General features: G+C 42.7%; 2 protein-coding genes across 3 annotated transcripts; one reads left to right on the top strand and one right to left on the bottom strand.

Annotated features, from left to right (window-relative positions):
* Window positions 1–189: 189 nt before the first annotated feature.
* On the top strand, window positions 190–13,182 carry senp2 (SUMO specific peptidase 2). 2 transcript variants are annotated; one of them, XM_062527673.1, is made up of 17 exons: window positions 190–511; window positions 1,186–1,241; window positions 1,515–1,627; window positions 1,739–1,823; window positions 2,158–2,245; window positions 3,314–3,428; window positions 3,687–3,793; window positions 4,703–4,788; window positions 5,067–5,124; window positions 7,246–7,327; window positions 7,883–8,071; window positions 9,288–9,419; window positions 10,016–10,228; window positions 10,568–10,647; window positions 10,940–11,024; window positions 11,326–11,421; window positions 11,718–13,182. In XM_062527673.1, exons 1-17 carry the CDS (start codon window positions 345–347, stop codon window positions 11,778–11,780), a joined length of 1,815 nt encoding a protein of 604 aa, XP_062383657.1. In that variant the 5' UTR covers window positions 190–344; the 3' UTR covers window positions 11,781–13,182. The 2 variants fall into 2 exon arrangements, with proteins under 2 accessions (XP_062383657.1, XP_062383656.1); XM_062527672.1 differs by having other exon boundaries at window positions 191–511; window positions 3,311–3,428.
* A 2,116-nt stretch (window positions 13,183–15,298) lies between these two features.
* Window positions 15,299–18,613, bottom strand: pjvk (pejvakin). The gene is made up of 6 exons (XM_062528085.1): window positions 18,338–18,613; window positions 17,683–17,878; window positions 17,337–17,478; window positions 16,964–17,081; window positions 16,407–16,550; window positions 15,299–15,812 (listed from the first exon to the last, which is right to left on the bottom strand). Exons 1-6 carry the CDS (start codon window positions 18,546–18,548, stop codon window positions 15,511–15,513), a joined length of 1,113 nt encoding a protein of 370 aa, XP_062384069.1. The 5' UTR covers window positions 18,549–18,613; the 3' UTR covers window positions 15,299–15,510.
* Window positions 18,614–20,401: the final 1,788 nt, after the last annotated feature.

Here is a 20,401-nt window from a genome sequence, read left to right on the forward strand (position 1 = left end):
GGAGGATTGCTTACAGTGCAGTGTTAGCCAGCGTAGGCAACTGTACTGTAGGCATAGACTGTAGGTAGCCTACTGCGGCCCTTTTGCATTTTCGGGGTTGTCTGAGGGCAAGTTCAACTTACTAACCAATGAGGGTGCGCATACCGCCCACGCCTGGAAATGCTCTAGCTACTAGCATGAGCTCTCAGTATTAGCTAACCTGTGACGTAACACCAGAGCACACTGGAGTTCATGTTGGCGTGTCGTAGTTTCATTTTTCGTGCTGGGTAAAGGAGCCTTTGTGAACACGAATAGACCTGGCACTGACAAACGAAAAGGTGTTCATTTATCTTTGGCTGTCTGGGATGTATGAATGGATAGTTGACGGAATATCATCGCTCTTCGTGCCTTTTTCTGGAGGGAAATCAAGGAGCTGGCCTAAGAACGGCGGTGTATCAGAAGCCGCGCGGACCCCAGACGAGCAAAGACAGGATAACTGTAATAACAGGCCAGCGAAACGCAATTATCAGAGGTCAGTTTCTGCAAACTTGGTTTATAGACGGCAATATGATCATTTGTTTGGATTGAATACTATACCCCATACTCATTTATTACTCTGTTGTGTTCCCTGTGACAGTTAGCCTTTAGTTAGTGTGTTAGCTTTCGTTACGTTAGCCCACTAGCTAGCTAGTTAGCTATTGAGCCAATTAACGTTAGTTGCTCACTATAAACTTGGTTCAGTGTTGGAGAAGTTAGGTAGCACTTGGATGCTAAAATGTCATCAACTGTAGATACAGTACTCAAAAGCATTCAAATTTGTTAATGTTTGTTCGTAGACATCATTGTGGAGACCACATTCTAACTGGTTTCGCAAAAAGATTTTTATTGTGGTATTTGTCGAACGTTAGCTAATCTCAAAAAGTTAGCATCACATAACATAGGTACCCCTTACGAATTGATCATAACTTAAACCTACGAGCTAGTTTCTGAATCACTCCCTAAATGTATTCTAACATAAGTCTAATATTAGATCACTTTACCTGAGCTCACTCTGCCGATTCTTCTTCAGTTGGCAGAACATGACTGGCGCACATAGTCATTTCATTTTGTGGTGATGGTGAACAGTTGCTAGCCATGTGAGGAAATAGTTTGCTACTTTGTATCTTTCTTCATTGTTGCCTATGAATTCATGTTTCAATGTTGCAGTGTCCACTCTCCCGAGGGCACATCGGAACCAGTGGAGATCAAAAGACCAAGAAGAGGTAAGCCTACTTCCTTACACTTACACAATGTAGCTTAATATAGAAAAGCATGCATGCATTGTTGTATGATTATTGACAGACATTTGGTTTAGATTTTATACTGTCTGTCTGTGGTGTCCGCTTTGTCTGATTCACATTGATATTCAATCCATGGCTTAGTTGTTGAAGTACCTTTGAGTGTACTTTTTCTTTTGAAAACTTTTGACTCAATTTGATATCAGATCTTTACATTAAGGCTCAGTTCCTCACATTTGCTTCCTTCTTTGTGTTTAGATGTAATTTTAAGCACTGTTAAGAAAACCCTGGCTGGAGTTGCTGGCTTTCTCCGTCTGAGGCACTCCAAACCCAGCCTTCAAAATGACCACCGCTCCTATAAGAGAGCCCCGGTATGATTTGGACCTCCATCTCTAATGTGCCGCTGAAATCATACATAGATCCTCAGTTAGCAAGCTTGTTTATTGACATGATTTTTTTCCCCGCTGTTTGTTTTTTTGCAGCTGCAGCCCGTTGCGCTGGCGGGAATAGATGAAATTCCAAACAGTAACTTGAGCATGTGGCTTATGAATGGGAATGTTAAAATGGGTAAGTGTCTTCCTGCAAGCATTCTTCTCATTCTGCTCAGTGGGGTCACATATACAAAACAGAAGAGCCACTGACATCACACATGCAGTCGTTTTAATTTCATTTAGCCGATGAGCTTTTTTCTCAGTGACGTGCAGTACAGGATAGCAACCAGTATGCATTTGGCATACATGCACATTAACTCATCAGTGCTGTTTGGGTTTTTGAAGCAGCGTCACAAGCTGTATTCATGATACCTTTCTAAAACATGTTGTGAATTGCTTTGATTATGTTGCTCAAGCTCCATAAGCTCATCCATTATGGGAAATGCTGACACATTTGTTGTGTTTCTCAGACAAACTGAGAGAGGGAGGCAATACTGGCCAAGAGAAGACTGTGTCTGCCTTTGGCCACATCCCCTTGCCGCTGAATAAAAAGCAAGAGTAAGTAGTGACAACCATTATGCTTCTATTCGTTTTGGTTGATTTTGGTTTTCTTTGACATTTGAAAAATAGCAATTGACGATCTGAGAGGTAACTGGGCTTGAATTATAATTCCAAAGTATATGCACCTCACAAATAATTCTAAAAAATCTTGAGTTATTTGATTCACTTTTGCAACGACATGCTAGCTGGACACTTTGGAATACAGTGACTATGCTAAGCTAAAGCTAACCGGGCCGTTTCCAGATTAGGACAGTGGCTGGGTCGGCTACAAAACGCTTTGGCTCACTCATCCAACTCTAGGGACTGCGGGGAGTGACCCAATTTCACCTGGGGGTGGCGTGTTCCTTTAACAAGTTCTGAAGGGGAGCTGTCTACATTAGCAGTGCTGAAATATCCCTTAGATTCTTAGGCTTACAATGATATCAGGCCTTGTTTTGATAATGTACCCATGACTGGAAGATCCTTTTGTCATTCTTCCAACTCATTGTATAAACAATATGTGCAGTGTGTCTCGTCTGTTTTAACAGAAATGTCCTTTGTATTAGCTGCATTGTCGTGGGGCAGTCATGGTGTACTGGTTAGCGCATCGGGCTCGTAACCGGAGGGTTGCCGGTTCGATCCCCGACCAGTCCACCACGGCTGAAGTGCCCTTGAGCAAGGCACAACCCTTCACTGCTCCCCGAGCGCCGCTGGTTGGGCAGGCAGCTCACTGCTCTGGGTTGTGTGATTCACCTCACTGTGTGTTCACTGTGTGCTGTGTATTCACTAATTCGGTTAAATTGGGTTAAATGCAGAGAACTGAATTTCCCTCACGGGATCAAAAAAGTATATATTCTATTCTATTCTATTCTATTCTTGTGTCGAAACGATCTATTAATGGCAGTGGCCAACAGCCTGATTAATCAGAATCAAGAATCAAGAAAAGAATCCATTCTCATGTATAGCCCGCCCCCATGTATTAACCTCATAACTGTAGACAATTAGCAAAATCAAAATATAAGCCTCCGGCTAATAGTCTGGAAATTACAGTATCTTTGAGTGGCTCTTCTGTCTTCCACACAGTAGTGGAGCGATGGTGTTCCGGGGAGCCCAGGACAAGACTCAGCGACGATCCATGCCCCTCATGCCTGCCTCAGACCTGGCCAGCAGGCCTCACAAGCCCTGCCTGGCTGTGGAGGAGGTGAGTTTGGAGTCATCTGTGAAGTCATATCTTGTATCCCAAGAAAGTATCTGACAGATAATTGCTTTAGGCAAGATTTTCTCATACCAGTTGATGAGCACAGTTTATACTGTGATTGCCATGGTAACTAAAGAGATGAAGTGAGAATGTAAGATCTTACTGTAAGAGAAATTGTGTCGGAGTAAGTACAGTATTTTAATGTTTTGTGGTTGTTGATGATGTCAGGTGTTTTCCTGTATTAACTGCTTTGTGTTTCAGGCCCTGAAAGAAAGTGACCGGGAGCAGTACTTAAGACTGGTGGAGATGGTGTCAGAGAAGTACAGCAAAAGCAAACCCCTTCCATTTGCTCAGATGAAGCCTCTGATGTGAGCTCCTTCTACCCCTACACTGAAAAACACACACACATAAATCTAACCAAGTGTTATTAACCTTATAATAAAATCAAAAAATCTATTTGGTGTTTTTTAGTATAAAGCACTCTTGTAAGATCATGTTGACTCATTTTAAGAGTATTTTAAGGAGTCTTATCAAGACAAATATGTTTAATTCATTGGCAGCCAAATTAGCTTGTTTTCTTGATGAGACCAGAGAGGGTTAAAGCGGAGCGAGAGGCGCAAACGTTCGATCATTTTCGCGTTCTGTCTTCACAAGGGGGAGGGGGGCTAAATCCCCCTTTAAGCAGACCTGCTAACATTCGAACTGAACTGCTTGCCGATCTGACAGAGATCGATATCCCACTATGACGTCTTTGCAACACGCCTCTTTAAGCAGACAGGAACTGTTCGAATTTTGCTTCCATAGAGATGCATTACGTTGCTCTATCTTGTCAGTATTTAAGTATCTTTGATGAGACTGAGATAAGTCTTAAAATAACTCAAACTCTATTTTCTCGTATTTGAAAAAAATGCCCAGATCTGTTCATTGGGCGCCACGGGTGTCTATCAAATGTGTCTGTGCATAGCTCGTCTTGTTTTCCGCCCTGTTCTGTGATTGGTCCCCTATCTCAGGCAAAAATTAGGGCGGTAGTTTCCAGGCTGCTGCTGCAGCAGCGTGAATCAAATCGCACGCAAGGCAGCATGGGAACACCCTGGCTAATTAAATGAAGTAAAGTGATTTTAAGAGAAAGTGTTTAGTCTCTTTATACTGAAAACAATACCAACTAGATGGCATGAGATTAGTATCACATGGTTATATTTTACTAGATAGGCAGTTGCACACTTACCTACTTGGTTTGAACATAATTTAACAATGCATTCTATCTTTTGTGTCAAAAGGACTTCTCTTCCTCTGGATGGACACAAACAGACAGTCTTTGGCAGAACCTGTGATACGAGCCTCCCCAAGCGTGGTCCTATCAGAGGTAGGAGTGGAGAGTCTGCTCGCTTCATACACATACCAGACACAGACCAGATATTTCACCATCAGTTGTTGATCAGTTTCATTCAGTTATTTTCTTATCTTCATCTGCGTTGACCCTCAAAACATCTTAAAAGCAATTGCTATGGTAACAGAATGGAGACTATCATAGTCTGTCTCGCCATAGTGTTTTTTTTTTTTTCAGTTAAGACTTATGGAAAAGCAACCCTGTTTTAACGCTGTATATATTCTAAATTATCCTCTCTCTCCTTCCCATGCCAGCCAACCCCAGTGTGTCCATGTGGAGGGACCCATCATCTGGAAAGCAAACCAAGGACAGGTAAGAACGGGTTCAGTAGGTCAAGTTCATTATGTCTTACATATAGACTCAGGGCCCTAATTTCAAGGATGGCCAAAGTCCAAGGTGTTAAGGCTAGCTAAAGCTAATTTAATAACTAGTCAAAAACAATTATATGTATATTTATTCTGCCATTACATTAAAAGAAAAGGCCAATATAAAGTCAGTTTTAGTTAAAGGGATATTCCGCCATTTTTGGAAATACGCTCATTTTCCACCTTCCCTCGAGCAAAACAATCGATATTTACCTTGTTCCCATTCATCCAGCCATTCTGTGAGTCTGGTGATACAACTTTTAGCTTCAGCCTAGCATAGATCATTGAATCGGATTAGACCATTAGCTTCTCGCCTGCTAGCTTCATGTTTAAAAGTGACTAAGATTTCTGGTAACTTTCCCATTTAAAACGTGTCTCCTCTCAAGTTAGAAAGTGCAATAAGACCAACTGAAAATGAAACCTGGCGTTTTCCTAGGCTGATTTGACATGGAACTACACTCTCATCTGGCGTAATAATCAAGGCAACTTGCAGCTACTGGCACTACTACTGCTTGTTGTCTATGGGCCTATTTTCAGATGCTGCGTACGATATCACTGCGCCTATGGTACGTTTGCAAGTTGCCTTGATTATTACGCCAGATGAGAGTGTAGTTCCATGTCAAATCAGCCTAGAAAAACGCCAGGTTTCATTTTCAGTTGGTCTTATTGCACTTTCTAACTTGAGAGGAGACACGTTTTAAATGGGAAAATTACCAGAAATCTTAGTCACTTTTAAACATGAAGCTAGCAGGCGAGAAGCTAATGGTCTAATCCGATTCAATGATCTATGCTAGGCTGAAGCTAAAAGTTGTATCGCCAGACTCACAGAAAGGCTGGATGAACGGGAACAAGGTAAATATCGATTGTTTTGCTCGAGGGGAGGTGGAAAATGAGCGTATTTCCAAAAATGGCGGAATATCCCTTTAAATGCATCATATAAATGTAAGCCAGATTTTAATATAGGGAAGCAAATGGGTCCTTGTCTACAGCGTTGGTTGGGTGATAGAGCTGGTGGTTGACTGACTGCTTAACCCTATGAGCCCGACTGACGCAAAGTGCATCAAAAAACACACCCATTCTTCTCTGTTACATTGCTCCGCGATTATTAGTCGCAGCGAGATGAGACCTTTATTGCACGAAAGAGCAGAAGCGGGGCTTTCCAACGAGACTAGACACTGTACGATCAAGTAGGAATATAAAAAAAATCCTGAAGTTAAATCAAAGTATATATATTTTGATTTAACTTCAGGATTTTTTAAATTTTAGTATTATTTACAGTCTATATTGCTCTTTGTTCACCTGGGCATCCATTACTCTTGAACATTACTTGCGAATCCAGCATCGCACAGACATGCCATGCATATCATATGAAAGAGGAGAAACAGCTTTCTGTTGATACTAAATACATAGATTCTTTTGTGTTAAAAAACAGACGAAGTGACAAACAAATAATAATGTCATATAGCTAAGGCTACCATTACTCTTGTTTGATTCTCGTGTGAACCCACGATCAGAAAGATGAGGCACGCATGTCAGATGAAAGAGGAGAGATAGAGCTATCCACAGATACCAAATACAACCTTCTAGGTCATAAAACAGACGAAGTGACAGCAAAATAATAACTTCATTTAGCTCCATGTTTTTGTGTGGCATAATAGCCTATGTTCATAATCCAACATTATCATTTGTTTCTCTATGGCAAGGCAAGTTCATAATACGGTTTGAATTTTTATTATTTAAAAATCTTAATCAAATCAATGCAAGTATTTATACATGATATTGTGGCAGATCTGGGTAGCCTAGACTGTGCTGAAAAAGACAAGATGTAGCATGTGTGAATGGCACTTACAATGACCAGGATAAATGCTTCTAACTAGAGGTAGTGAAAATGCCCTTAAAACAGCCTAGGGCTCATAGGGTTAATGCCGTTAATAATTTTGTGGTCATTTCATTTTTTAGGACTTGACCCTTTTTTTTTTGTCCTCCAGACCTTAAAACTGTTTTAACATAACTGCATGACATGTGGCATTGTGCGTTTCTGTAAATTGTTGTTTGTTTTTCATGGCAGGACTGTGGATATGGGTCTGAGTAAGCCTGTTGGAGATTGCAGGAGCACAGGAGTGGAGGAGCAGTCGGCATGGAAGGGGAAGGTAAGGGAATCGGATATCTTTTAGTTTCTGTATTATGTGAGTTTGAGTCAGTGTCAGTGTTATGAGAACTGAACACGTCTCAAGAAGTATGTATGTTGTTCCTGAAAGAATACAGAGGACCAGAATAAGTCATGTTGAAATATTGGTCTTGGACAATTACCAGAGACAAAGGACCTTATGCACAAAAGGCTCTTCAGGCAGCTCATCTGTTTCCAGTGGAGCCAGGTGTTTTTGAACCTGCCGCTGTTGTTAATGTAATTAGTGTCTACACAAATCTGGTTGGTTGTGGCACCTAGTGAATCCGCAATCTGCATGTTACGATGTAAAAGGACTTATGTGCGTATTAAAATGATTATTTTTGGGCACACAAGATATCCAGTGTTGGAGCGAACATGTAAGGAGCAGAATATAACCGAAGATGCCGTTACGACACTGCTAACGTTCCACTGGAATTAAACGAGCTGCCGTGTATGAGGTCCATTAGAGGAGAGTTGGTGCAAAAGCTTCAATCCGTAATAAAATGCATGTTCCTGTGGTCTGTGGCTTTCTTCACAGACCAAGCCAGTGGACGTGGACCTGTCTGCTGAGGTCGCCGCTCGCCTCAACCTGAAGGACACGGAGCCGCCTCTGCCTCTGCCTCTGCCTCCGCTTCAGCCTGTCCCTGTTCCTCCCGGGTTCCAGAGCCGGCCCGCCTCTCAGGCGGACTCCCGGCTGGCTGAAGAGGACCTCCCTCGCCTCTCCAAGGTCAGCTCCACTCGCCTGACGGCCAGTGATTTTGGGGGCATACTAGGGATGGCGAAAACTACAAATTTTCTTGACCGACCACCGAGGCTCATTAGCCGGTTGAAACCGGTTAACCGATTCGTTTAAAATAAATAACAGCCACGCAATTTCCCAACTCTCATCTCTCTGTCCCCCGCTCATACACACAGCCCCGGCGCCGCCCTTTCACTCACGTCACTTTTTAAAATCCTACAGCGCCAAACAGTCCTGCAAACCAAGGAGCTTGAAAGTGGAGGACAAATGGTTCCTTTGCTCCGAGAATCGTTTGGGTACAAGGTGATCGCGTTGCAAATAAAGGCGTTTGTCTAGCGTTAGAAGCTCATTTGAAGCTGAAATGGCCGCGGCTCATTTATGAAAATGACAGCTCCGAAGAGACGCAGCTTAGTTTGAGGAAGTGCTAACAATAATAACGAAAGATGATCATTACCTTATCTGTTACCATTGATGACCCTTCCTGAAATGTATATGTAATGTCTTTCCAAATCTAAGCCCATCTTATGCGGAAAGTTGCCTAGACTGAACACGATCAAACCAATGGATAAAACAGCGCACTTCCAGTGCCTAACAACGCCCTTTAGCTGTTCGATTATACAGTATAAGGCACGGCCTCTCGGGGCTTATTGCTTAATTGGTTTATTACGTAGCCTAGCCTACAAGCAGGCGTTATGAAAAATTGAGTGTGAAGATTAATTTGTTAACTTCACGCAAAAAAATATCTTCTTGGAATGAGATGGCTCTGTAGTAGCGTTTAGTCCACTGTCTTTAGCCTAATTTAAAGATGCCTCTTTTTTTTTTTTTTTTTAACCGACTAGCGACAACTTTGGTCGGCTAACGTGGATACGGTCAACCATCGGTCAAACAGTCACCGGTTAACATCCCTAGGGCATACCCTGACTTGGAATCTTCTAGAAGGAAATCTGGGCTCAGGAAAAAAAAAACATGGTATTCTGTTTCTGTAGCTGTTATTGAGAATCCTTTTCTTCACAGCGAGTGTAATTGGGTGTGTATGCTATAAGCTACAGCAGCTATGCTTTAGGGGGCCTCTGCTGTCTTTGCTCTTCACAAAGCAAGCTATTGACTATCTATAGAATCTATAGGATTATTGACTATTCTATTGGCTATCATCAGTTAGCTTGCTAGTAGGCAACATTGTAAGTGTGTGTGTGTGGACTGGCAGGAGATGCAGATGGAGGTGAGTGCTGCTCTGGCTCAGAGGGACCACAGCCTGGTCCTCAGCAGCGCCTTCAAGCTGCGCATCACCCAGAGAGACCTGGCCACCCTGCAGGAGGGCTCCTGGCTCAACGATGAGGTACGCCCCACACACACACACACACACACACACACACAGCCCATGCCCTGCATAGCCTATACATGCACACCTCAACCAGCACCACACTTCTCACCCTGTTGAGACTACACACACCTCAATAATTAGATATGCCACACACACCATGCCCTGCTGGCAGTAGTAGCATAGTAGCTAAGGAGCTGGGTTAGCATGCAGCAGCCAGAGAAGTTGTGGGTTCAGTTCCCAGCTGCCACCGTTGTGCCCATGAGCAAGGCACTTAATTAACCCTGAGTTCTTCTGGGGAGAATGGCCCTTGTGATAATTGACACACGTACGGTAAGTTGCTTTGGACAAAAGCATCAGCCAAATAAGCGTGTACAGCAACAAGCTCAACCAGCAGCTGATCAAAATGTCACTTCGGAGTGTGCTGTGCTCACAGCACTACCAGATTTATGGCTTGGTCATTCAAATTCAACAGAACATTGACGCATTTCAGGGTTTTTTTTTCCCATAAGTGTTTGTCAGGCTCAAAGTCATACTGTATGTAACAGCATGCCACCAATCTTGTTTCTCCTGCTTACACTTTCTCTCCCCCTTGCCTTCCCTCTCCCCCTCAGGTGATCAACTTTTACCTGAACCTGGTGATGAGTCGCAGTGAGGAGCAGAAGGTGGCGGGTGGGCAGAAGGTCTACTCCTTCAGCACCTTTTTCTTCCCCAAGCTGCACGGCGGGGGCCATGCGGCCGTCAGGCGCTGGACCAAGGCGGTGGACCTCTTCACCTACAACATCATCCTGGTGCCCCTGCACCTGGGAGTGCACTGGTCTCTCACTGTGAGTCCTGTCATCAGCTGCTGCAACACACACACACACACACACACACACACGAGAGAGGTTAACTTCCAGTAAAAGCTATCGGTTCAAATGTCCAGGGCTCCCTTGTAAAAGAGATTCAATTATCTCAATGGGTTATCACCTGGTAAAATAAAGGATAAATAAAAAATAAAATAAAAAATGTGAAAGGTACCCTGCAGCGTTGTCAACAGCTTTATATTGTGTAAAGATGACCTATAGGGAAGGCTAGTCATAGCATCAACTTTTGAATCAATTTAGTAGTGTTTGTATGGTGGGTGATGAGTTGCTGATTCGTTGTTTTGGTACTTTCTGCTGAAGGTGGTTGACTTCAAGGCAAAGAGTGTGAAATCCTATGACTCCATGGGCCAGAGGCATGATGACATCTGCAACATGATACTGTAAGCTCAGCTCTTCACTCAGCTTCTCTCTCTCTCTCTCTCTCTCTCTCTCTCTCTCTCTCTCTCTCTCTCTCTCTCTCTCTCTCTCTCTCTCTCTCTCTCTCTCTCTCTGTCTCTCTCTAACCTCTGTGATTAGTCCATCTCTAATTTTCATTCCTGGGTTGTCCGTTCTGCATAAGTTAATGAGTGCATGTGATACCTTGGGGCGTAATGTGTAATGCTATACCAAAAATATCGACTTTAACATTCCCTGATCTGAAGATGAACTGAAGTTGAATGTGTGTCATTCCAGGCTGTATCTGAAGGAGGAGATGAGTGTGAAGAAGGGGAAAGATCTGGATGTCACCAAGTGGACTGTCAGCAGTCTCAAGGCCTCTGTAAGTGATGACAAAGAAAAAAACTGATGTTTTTGTAGCAAACCTCACACAGGATGGTGATCAACTGACCTTATTATTGCATCAGATCAAACTTTTGCAATTTTGTTCTTCAGTACTGAGTTGATCCAGATAAGTAAAATTCATACAGTTTTAGTCAACAAGCTGCCAGACTTGATGTCTCTTTGACCCGTCAGGCTGAATGGCTCACTGAAAATGTCCATGTTTTGCGTTGGTAGTCAACATGCATGCACTCAACTATGAAGAAGGCTCTACATGTAGTTTGATTTGTGTCTGTGTATAGGAGATCCCCCAGCAAAAGAATGGCAGTGACTGTGGAGTCTTTGCCTGCAAATACGCTGACTACATTTCCCGTGGACGACCTTTGACCTTCAGACAGGTATATCACTACTTGAAAGAATTCTGTTGATTGCAAGTATACACATACTACACACAAATCATTGCATGCATTCCGTATAACATTTTTTTTTCTAAAGTAAGATTGATAATAGATAAACATTTCACCTCAGTCATCTTTGCAAAAGTGTGTCTATGCAGCTCCTTTGTATCCGGGAGCGGGTCTGTTTTTATGCTGTAGCCACAGATGACTTGGATAACAGATGCCAGTCTGACAAAAAGCTGTCTATTTATAGTTTATTTGTAATGCTAACCTGGATGTGTTGTCTTTTATCCTAGTGTCATATGCCACTGTTCAGAAAGCTGATGATCTGGGAGATTCTCAACCAGCGCTTGTTGTAAAAGGAAGACAGAAGAGGATCATTTGGCATCTTCATTCAACCAAAACAGGACCAACTAAACCTCCCTGCTTCCCTGAGCTTCCCATCGTTTTAATATTTATAAAGCGCTACTAGGTTCTGTATTCACAAAAAAAGAAAAAGGAAAAAAAAACCTGACACAAGCCCCATACCATAGAAGAGGTAGACGCACAGCTTGAGTCATTAACTTATAATGCAGAGTAAGTATTTGTTACAAAACCAGTCATTCATTGTGTTATTTCACTCTATTGTAATGCGTTGTGGGTAACTGGACGATCAACATTGCTGTCTGGTCTGTGTCCTGTTATTGTCTCTGGTGTTGGTCAGTCAAACAGCGAAGGAGGTTGAATAGGTACTGACGTAGACGTAAAGGACTAGGCCCCACATGGGTATCCTGGCCGTAATGATGCAGACATTGAAATGGCCTGACGGGGGTGGCCACCTTAAGTTATTTTGTTGTAATGTGAAAGAAAAGTGCCAGATAAAGACTGAGAGACCAATTCTTATGTTGCAGTGCTAGGTGTGTGTGTGTGTGTGTTTGTGTGTGTCTGTCTGGTAAGGCCTGTGTGTGGTGTCAATCAAAATGTGTTAAGCACCCCTTAGTGACATACTGAATGTACATGTCATCCCATTATGCGTGTCTTTAGACTGAAGTGCCTTAAATTCATCTGTATCTGTCCACCACACATACTGTGGCACTGGCTGCAGAGATCATTAACTGTGTTTTAGTGTGTGTGTGTGTGTGTGTTTGTGCGTGTGTGTGTGCGCACTCTACTGCTCGGCTCTGCATGGTGTGTGTGTGTGTGTACGGTCGCCTGTTGGTGTATGGCAAGGATGTCGTTAATTTCACGTAAATGATCTTGTAAGTAAAACTTGAGTCAGATGGAAAAGTTGTATGTAACTTCGTGAAGTTGTTTACATGCGTTCTCGTTTGATCACAAAAGTCTTGGCTCCTAAATGCAAACGTGTCAGACTTAACTGGATAGGAGAGGATTGCATGCGGTTCTAAAAATAACTCTTTTACACTTTTTTGTTTTTCTTCCTCGTGTCACTTGTGCCATCCCCCCTATTCTTGCAATCCCCCCTGAAATGCCCTTAATTTAAAGACAGAAAAGCGTTATTTATTTTCGTTACGTTTCCTCGTTTCTACTTTATGATTTGGCTTGTAAATAATCTAATCAGCTTCTGGTGTGTGCTTGTTTCTGTGTAGAGATGAGAGGATACAATGAATGTAGAATGCAGCTGAACTTAAACCAGTGAGACTTCACACTACAGGCTGATCTTAAGTATTTATGGTGCAACATGCACAGTATGTCTTCTGTGTTGGCGTAGATCTGTACAGATTGTTGCTCATTATTTTTGTAAGTAATAAAGAACTGGACGAAGCAAGGTCACATCTGTCTTTATTGATGCATTAACATTACTATTACCGTAAGCAAGATGTTGTATATTTTGTACACTGTTGTGATTTTAAGTGTTTTCAAGATTTTAATTCAAAAAAACTTTATTGTCTAGCATATTGCCATGTTAGAATTTTATTTTCATTGAAGGCATTATGTGTGTCTGATGTTTGTGTAAGACGTACTGTATGCCTTCTGTGTCTATTGCCTTGGGTTCTTTCCTCTTCCCTTAAGTCTATCCAGTTGAGCACATAGGGATTTTCTTCCCCTTTATCGGTTGAAACCTGCCCCATAAACAAATACAAATGGTACTGTATGTCACCAGACTCCTATTCTGACCACAATCACACATTTTTGTAGTTCCCATAACTTTATCTGGGCCATGGTTTTATAAAGTCCCTTCAGACCATTTCAGTTGTGCTATATGGTGTTTTTTTTTTAATCTGTCCAGAACATTTTTTAAGGAGATGTTTTAATTTAAGGACTGCCTTGGTCTGGATAGTTTTTTTCAGTTCTTTCTTCATTTGACTTCATTTTATGTCCACCAAAGAGGACCTGTCTAAAACTAACATTGAATATTAAGATGTAGGATTGAGCCCACCAATAACACATTTCAAACTATTTAAATAGTTTTGGATTGAACTCAATGAGCCATTTTTTCATGACTGCATCTTATTCTTGTTCAGACCATGCTGGACCAGTAGGGGGCACCATTGGACCACTTAAGGGACAAGGTGGTGGACGAGGTAAAGAACTGGACTGGTGGGCTGTTGTGAGATTCTGTCTTGGTGGTCTGACTGTGGGGAACTCATGAAGGGTCATCGTGTCTGATTCCTCACCTCAGAAGTTCAGAAATAGTATCCCTGCTGAGCTCAGCAGAGGTTAGTAGTATATTAAGGACTTGCCTTTCCTGGATGAATGTAAGTGTTTTCTGCTCGTATTCTGAACTTGAATTGTAACTGAAGATCTAGTGTTTTTCTTTCCGGAGAGAGGTGTTAAACACTGTACAGTACATACACTGTTTGAAAGGATGTGTTGATAGATATTTAACACTAAAAGGATTCACCGAACATCGGAAACACGGCACTCTAAATTAATTCTGTACAATGGACGAAAATCACATAGGACTGCCTCTTGACTATCATAAGATGATCATATATTCTTAGAATATGTGAGGTAAGTTTAATTTTCAAGTAAAAGGCATTGGTCAACAGGTGCAGACTTCTCTTTCTCACCTGCTCACCTGGAAGCATTGGCTCTATATCATGCCAAAGCATGTGTGAGTCTAGTCTCTGATGAGAGATTTACTTTCCTGAAAAGTAAACAATAATAATAATCATAATCACGTCCAGCATTCAAACAGCACCCAAAGCTTGCCTGCCTCATTTGTATGGTAACCAGGTAAACTGGGCTGCTCAGTCATATACTCCTGCGCAGGCATTTCCCAGAGCACCTGATCCTCCTGTTTATTTTTAATAACCCTGAATAATTCAGACGGGTGATTTGAGTCTGTCGGCCATGACAGCTGCTGTGCCTGAGCTGAGCGGGTGACATGGAGATGGGCTTGGGCAGATGATTGAGGAGGGGCTGAAGGGGCTTCATTACATGTGCTCTCTGGTAAAGCAGCACTAAGCTGACAGAGAAAAGCCATTGTCAAAGCCATAGGCCAACGCTTATTTCCCCTCTCTTCTCTCACCTCTCTCTTCTCTCTTCTCTTCTCTCACCTCTCTTCTTCTCTCCTCTCACTTCTCTTCTCTCACCTCTTTCTCTCTTCTCTCCTCTCACCTCTCTCTTCTCTCTTCCCCTCTCCTCTCTTTTCTCTTCTCTCACCTCTCTCTTCTCTCTTCCCCTCTCCTCTCACCTCTCTTCTTCTCTCCTATCTCTTCTGTCCTCGCTCTCCTCTCTTCTTTCTTCTCTCCTCTCTCTCACACACATATACTCACACACTCACATATTGTATATGTATATGCATTGTCTCTTTGCTGGATGTGTAAACAAGATTGTTATAGCACCATTTCCACCTAGGAAAGTATGTAAAAACACATTTCAAAGCCAAAACCAAAACTTCCCTGAAGAAGCCATTCAATGTATAGGTCTCCACAGATTGGTGATGGTTATTGAAACATCCAGCATAGCCTTACAAAACTGTTATTCTTCAACAGGAAAAGTGGGAAAATCCAGGCACAACCACCACAGCAATAATAAGACCCTTTCAATTTGGCAAGAACATCCGCCGAGAAAATGTCCAAAAAAACCCCAACAACATTTCCTCTTTTTTTTTCTTCTGAAGTGTCCGTGCTGCCACTCCAGTGGTCAGCGCAGCGTCTTGTGCCACAGGTCGAAACACGGCACGGCGTGGAGCCGGACGTACTTCTGCCCGCCGCTGGTGCACTCCAGGCAGCCGTAGACGGTCTCGCGCCGCTGCTGGCCCATGCCACACAGGGCACAGGCGCCCTTGGGGATGTTGTGATTGAGCAGGTTGACGCGGGTGTGGTTGCTCTCGCGCAGGTAGGCCGTGGACAGGTCAGTCATGCTGGCGGCCTTCTCGTAGTAGTCCGTGGCCACGTCATCCAGGAATGTGTCCGAGTGGGTCAGCTCCTCGAATGTCCGGTCATCTATGGGCCACATGATAGATTTAGTTTTTTCCCCTTTCATGACTTAAATGTGTTCTATTTTTAGAAGGTTTTCTTGATGTATTGTTTATTTTGTTTAATTATAATGCAGTGTTTTATTTTTAGGTGGAGGCTTCATATAAGCCTGTTTGGGCTTTCTGTCTCTCCCTGCACTGTTTTTTGTATGGTCATTTGTCTGTATTTATGATATTTTAAAATTGTGCTAAATAGAGAAAAGTTAATGCAGGAGGACACACTTTGCTCATTGACTGTCGATTGAAGCAGGGCCTCTACTTTTTCTACTAATTCTATGCTAGTTGGGTTTGAGTTGTAGTGTCTTTGAATGATATTGAATGCTAGATTATCACGTGGTGCAGACAGTGATATATGAAGGAATTTGCATGGAAAGTTTTGTTCTAAAATTTCAACAAATTTTAATCATGTTTAAAAAGGAGAATATGATCAGGATAGTCTTTTGGTCAATGACATGTTTTTTCATTTTTGGTGCAAAAGCCTGGTAATAGTTTGTAAGAAATTGAGAAAAACATTCCAAGTGAGAGAGTGAGTGTGTATGAGAGCAACATGTCAGTAGATCACCTGCTCTGAATGGGTTTCCATAGACTATTCCGGAAAGGAACCTCCTGAGGCGGCCGAAGGAGAAGCGGCCAATGAAACCGCCCAGCTGCTCTCTAATCTGCTCCCGCTCAAAGCCCCCACAGGACTCTGGAGCTACGCAGATGTCTGACCACAGCACACACACACACACAGGCACATGTGACCCCACACACACACATACACACACACACACACACGCACACACACCAACTTAATTTATACCTTGGTGCAATGCGATCTGACATGCAGGAACTTCAGTCAGGATGATATGTTAGCATAAGAAACTTCATGAGTCAGCTGTGACACATCAGTGATGGAGATCTATAAGGACATTGTCTCTGTGTTGCCCACATTGTTCTGCTTCACGTTAGCTGTATTACAGAATAAGTTAATAGTATCCTTGATAGTTAACTCATCAGAAGGGAATGCATGCTATCTCTCATTCATTTACATGCATGCTGAATTTTTACAGACATACAGTACATCTCCTTAGCCCTCTTGTCAATTTCTATTGAAAGTAAAGTTATTAGCATACTCACCAAGGCGTCCATCAAGTCGCACATACAGATCAAAGACACTATATGCAATTGTTGTGTGAGCGGGAATCACAATGGCTTTATCACGACCTTTGGGATTTCGTCCGTCATCTATCTGAAACTGTTTGAAACACATTTATACTGTAAGTTTGATTGTGGAAGTTTTCCCATGGCTGAAGATTTTATAGAGATTATGTAGATTTTGTAAAGATGAATGGTTGTGCATTCTTTCTTTTTCTCTCTCTCTCTCTCTCTCTTTCTTTCTCTCCCTCCCCCTCCCTCCCTCCATCTGTGTTAGTGTGTATGCGTGTGTGCGTTTGTGTGTGTGTGTGTGCTCTATGTCTTGTCTGGGTGCGCTCTATGTCTGGGTGCTTACTCTCATTGTGGTTCCTCGCATGCCGGCGTGAACTGTAAGAGAACACTGGCGCGTGGTGCGAATGCTCTCCATGACGACACACAGCACAGTTCTCCCACTGTCTTTTGATTGGCGGATGAGACAGTGGTCAAGGTCGACCTTTCTGCAGGTGGGAAGGTGAGACAGTCAACATTTACGTGCAAATCTGATGGAAAATCCAGATATTTTGATAACATTTGCTCAGTTGGCAATTCGGGAGGTTGTCATCATGGCTGTCTGGCTTTGTGATGCCATGTTACTTGTTTACTTATTACTAATGCAATTAAATTTTGCTGTGATATGAAGGGGATTAAGAAAACAAACAAACCTTGAGTTGAGCTCTCTGAGAAGAGTGGGCACTTCCACCTCGTGTTTGGTCACTATGCCAAAGGAGGCCTTAACGGCCACTGAGTCGGACCCGCTGATGTTGAAGCCCACGTCGTTGATCAGGTGATTTCCCAACCTGCCGTTCAGGGCCACGTCAGACTTGTCCTCATAGTTCAGGAGCTGGTAGGAGGACACACCTGACCGGACACAAGAGCATCCTCTCTGAGCTCTGACCTCATGATCTCTCTGTGTTGTGTATTGCAGTTAACCTACTTAACTACAAATTAATCTGAGGGATCTCAAAGGCTGGACGGTTGCATCTTCAACCATTTTTGTGGCGTAAGCAAAAAGAAATCTTTCAGTTTCAAAACATTAATCTTGATTACAGCATGTGTTCTGCATTTGTTCTGTTCTAAAATTCAAATATTTGTTTTTAGTTGCATACTAAATATGATTAAATATAGATTATTTAATACAATATTAGATACTATAAAATATTTAGGAATATTATGAAAGTAACCAGATGACAATTGTTTGATTGTTTCCATCAAAGTCAAAGTACAAGGTTTCAGTGTAGAGAGCTTGTCTTGTTATTGATGTCCACTTTATTCTAATTTTGTCTTTTTCTCCATCTTATTTTCCTTATTTTTTCTTACCAGCTGTGATCTCCTTTTCTCCCACGAGTATGTCTTTCAGTGAGAATGGGGTCGAGCCATACTTGTTTTTTTTCCAAATGTGCTTCTTCCTCTTCCTGGTCACCAGGCTGAGAGGCTGATAGCGGTCCGCTTCGCTGAGACTGGGCACAGGGATCAGCCTTCCTGTGTCACCCACCTGTTTCACAAAGTTCTTGGTGGCCGCGGCGAACATGGTGAAGACTCAGGATGCCAACTGACCGGTAAACATGGCTCCTCCGCTTGCGAAATGTTCCGAGCTCAGGGGATACTCTATGGCCGACTTTGTTAACGACAGTGAGACGAGTGTGTGTTTGTAGCCTTCCTGTGGAAGGCTGACCCAATGAATAATACAGGTTCCTGTAAGGTGATAGGGAACACACAGTCACATGCAGTATGTCAAGATGATAGTCACCCCCTGCCAAGTAGTCCACACCACCCGACAGACAAGAACATCACCCGCTTTTGTAATTCTGAGGATTTTTGATCATTCACACTCTAGTTATGTCAGAAGATGTTTTGTGAAAGTGGTGTTTGGCCTGCTGAATAAACCAAATGGATACAGTCATGTGACCTTTATTTGTTATCATTATTTCCCTAATAAGCACCAGGTCATTAGTCTGGTTTTCACCATACTAAACTACATCTTTTAAGATTGAACATTAGTCTGGCGAGGCTGCGCTTTGTTTCTACTGCGCTTCGCCTCGCTTAAGTTTCGTTTTCGGAGCGTCACCGGCCAATAGCGTGCCAGGACTAGAGTATGGCCTTTTCTGATTGGGGCCAAAGGTTCTGGCAGTATGCAGAGGAATTAGACCTGCTGGTATCCAGCCTGAGCTGCCGGGCGAAATTCAAATTCCCTGGAAGTTCAGGCAGGGTTCACCCAGCCTATGACATTATGGCAATTAAAGAAAAATAGGATTTGATCAAGTTGAGACAACAAGTCCGTATTATGATAAACATTTTCTTGAAGGCTACTCAGGACAGTGGGAAAAAAATAGTTTATTTTACTGTCTATGGAGAAAAACAAGAGAGTCTGAAAGCTTTTGACCCAGAAAGAGATGTACAGTATTATCCCATTATTACATCTTCACTTGATAACGGCATGCAACCAAATGAGAGAATTTTAGAAAAATAGGGCTTACTCTTTATGATGTCTTTCACCTTGGCAACTCTAGAATTAAGAACGCTGTTAGGATTCTACTTCTATCTCATGGTGTGGTCCAATGTTCCATTCACAGCTACAGTAACACTGCGAAAGAGTAAGATGTCTTCTGATATTGTAATGGATGACGTGGTGGATCTTCACAATGACCAGTCACCCATCAATTTGAAGATGTCCAGTCAAAAGAGAGACAAACTTCGGCCCTACAGTCGCCCGACAGCCAAAGGTATACCTTCAGCAGCTGCTGACCTAAACACCTTGAGGAAAGAGAGGGCATGGGTGCTCTTGTCATCGATATCCTCTGACAAGTGGAAGAAAATCGGCCATGAAGTGAGACCAACTCAAATAGTGCAAAAACCGAACACCGACAAGGGTGGTCAGTCAGACATATTGCCCTATTTGTTTTGGAATCTTGCCAATAGTGACTCCTATCGGTCCATCTGGTGGAGCGCCGATGGAACTGCTGTGGTTATCCATGAGATGATGTTCATTGCTGAAATCCTAGAAAAGAATTTATTCGGCAGCAAGAGCATCAAGAGCTTCTATCACCAGCTCTACCTGTATGGATTTACCAGGCCTGAATTTAACCATGGAAGTCCCAGCTTGGTTGTGACTGCCAAAGAGGTCAAGGTACGTATCACCACTTTAATTCTGCTAAGTCATCAATACAAATAAAAACCATGGATAAAAGTAAGTCTGAAGAGCATGAGTGCTCACTAACTCTTTCTTTCACCTGCCACCCACGTCCCTTTTTCCTACAGGTGTTTGCCCATCCTTACTTTCAGAGGGGGTGTCGGCACCTCTTGGCCCAGCTGAAGCGGCATGAAGGGACCAAAGCTTCTGTAGATGGTTGCAAGCTGAATGATGAAATGTTCAGCTCAACCTCC

The sequence above is a fragment of the Sardina pilchardus genome, chromosome 23 (assembly GCF_963854185.1).
Source record: "Sardina pilchardus chromosome 23, fSarPil1.1, whole genome shotgun sequence".
Taxonomy (NCBI): domain Eukaryota; kingdom Metazoa; phylum Chordata; class Actinopteri; order Clupeiformes; family Clupeidae; genus Sardina; species Sardina pilchardus.

What these genes read in the sequence shown, in the direction of transcription:
- pjvk (XM_062528085.1), bottom strand. Translation starts at nt 18,548, where the DNA reads ATGTTCGCCGCGGCCACCAAGAACTTTGTGAAACAGGTGGGTGACACA. An exon ending in TGCGAGGAACCACAATGAGA is followed by an intron (nt 17,082 to 17,336) that starts GTAAGCACCCAG and finishes TGTTTCAAACAG; the next exon opens with TTTCAGATAGATGACGGACG. An exon ending in GCGACTTGATGGACGCCTTG is followed by an intron (nt 16,551 to 16,963) that starts GTGAGTATGCTA and finishes TGCTGTGGTCAG; the next exon opens with ACATCTGCGTAGCTCCAGAG.
- senp2 (XM_062527672.1), top strand. Translation starts at nt 345, where the DNA reads ATGTATGAATGGATAGTTGACGGAATATCATCGCTCTTCGTGCCTTTT. An exon ending in GCTCCTATAAGAGAGCCCCG is followed by an intron (nt 1,628 to 1,738) that starts GTATGATTTGGA and finishes GTTTTTTTGCAG; the next exon opens with CTGCAGCCCGTTGCGCTGGC. An exon ending in CAAGCGTGGTCCTATCAGAG is followed by an intron (nt 4,789 to 5,066) that starts GTAGGAGTGGAG and finishes TTCCCATGCCAG; the next exon opens with CCAACCCCAGTGTGTCCATG.